This window comes from Aureococcus anophagefferens (genome assembly GCF_000186865.1).
Source record: "Aureococcus anophagefferens unplaced genomic scaffold AURANscaffold_2, whole genome shotgun sequence".
NCBI lineage: Eukaryota > Pelagophyceae > Pelagomonadales > Pelagomonadaceae > Aureococcus > Aureococcus anophagefferens.
In genome coordinates, this window is record NW_008705562.1 from 3,164,462 (window position 1) to 3,166,001 (window position 1,540).

General features: G+C 52.0%; 1 protein-coding gene across 1 annotated transcript; it reads right to left on the bottom strand.

Annotated features, from left to right (window-relative positions):
* Window positions 1-345: 345 nt before the first annotated feature.
* On the bottom strand, window positions 346-801 carry AURANDRAFT_19522 (hypothetical protein; the record flags this gene model as incomplete). Its single annotated transcript, XM_009035008.1, has 4 exons — window positions 346-429; window positions 466-533; window positions 574-603; window positions 729-801. Coding segments are annotated over 4 exons (255 nt in total), but the record flags the coding sequence as incomplete, so codon positions are not given.
* Between the last annotated feature and the right edge of the window lie 739 nt (window positions 802-1,540).

The following is a 1,540-nucleotide window of genomic DNA, read 5'->3' on the forward strand; positions in this document are numbered from 1 at the left end:
GGTGCATGGCCGTTCTTAGTTGGTGGAGTGATTTGTCTGGTTAATTCCGTTAACGAACGAGACCCCCGCCTGCTAAATAGCTGTGGGAATGCGCTTGCATTGCCTCAACTTCTTAGAGGGACTTTCGGTGACTAACCGAAGGAAGCTGGGGGCAATAACAGGTCTGTGATGCCCTTAGATGTCCTGGGCCGCACGCGCGCTACACTGGCACACGCAACGAGTCTATCACCTTGGTCGGCAGGCCTGGGTAATCTGTGAACGTGTGCCGTGATTGGGATTGATTGTTGCAATTTTCAATCATGAACGAGGAATTCCTAGTAAACGCGAGTCATCAGCTCGCATTGATTACGTCCCTGCCCTTTGTACACACCGCCCGTCGCACCTACCGATTGAATGGTTCGGTGAAACCTCCGGACTGGGGTTCGCAAGCTTCACGGCGAACGTACCTCGGGAAGTTGGTTAAACCTCACTATTTAGAGGAAGGTGAAGTCGTAACAAGGTCTCCGTAGGTGAACCTGCGGAGGGATCATTACCTAATATCCACACCTAACACACACCCCAGCGAACCGGTACTCTTATTAGTACCTCTGACTTCGGTGTACTCTTGATTGGGTCATCGTCCACAGTCACTCACGCTCCGATTCTAACCAAACGGGTGAACCAGCGCATGCTGACGCCGAAAGATTAGTGTAAGAACTAATTTTGATCAAAGCGAAATGCCATACAACTCTTACCGGCGGATGTCTTGGCTCCCACAACGATGAAGAACGCAGCGAAATGCGATACGTAATGCGAATTGCAGAATCCAGTGAATCATCAAACCTTTGAACGCATCTTGCGCTCCCGGGATATGCCTGGGAGCATGCGTGACGGAGTGCTTGTCCCCCACATCACCCCACGGAGTGTTACTACTCTTGTGGCGGTGGAGTCTGCGCTTCGATGGACCAATTGGTTGATCGTGGCGCCAAGTCAAGCTCTCGTCGCGCCGCCTCATTCGGTCCGTCCGAGGCGGGGTACTAGGCTTTCTCGTAAAGCACCTAACTCACCCAGCCGAGGACCGAAGAGCTTTTGAGTAAGCAATGAGACGGCGGAGAGGCCCAGTCCTTTACAGATCTTCGGATCGAGGACGCCTGTTTAGTAATAAACACTCAATCTTGAGCCTCCGTGACGCAAGAGGACCCGCTGAATTTAAGCATATAACTAAGCGGAGGAAAAGAAACTAACAAGGATTCCCCTAGTAAGGGCGACTGAAGCGGGATCAGCCCAGATTGTAAACTGACCTTAATTAAGGTTGGGTTGTAGTCTAAAGAGGCGACGCCAGGCAAGGTCCGGGGAGAAGTCCCTTGGAACAGGGCATCGGAGAGGGTGACAATCCCGTCTGTGCCTCGGACCGCGTCGTACGGTGCGTCTTCGACGAGTCGGTTTGCTTGGGATTGCAGACCAAACGGGTGGTAAATTCCATCTAAGGCTAAATACGGGTGGGAGACCGATAGCGAACAAGTACCGTGAGGGAAAGATGCAAAGAACTTTGAAAAGAGAG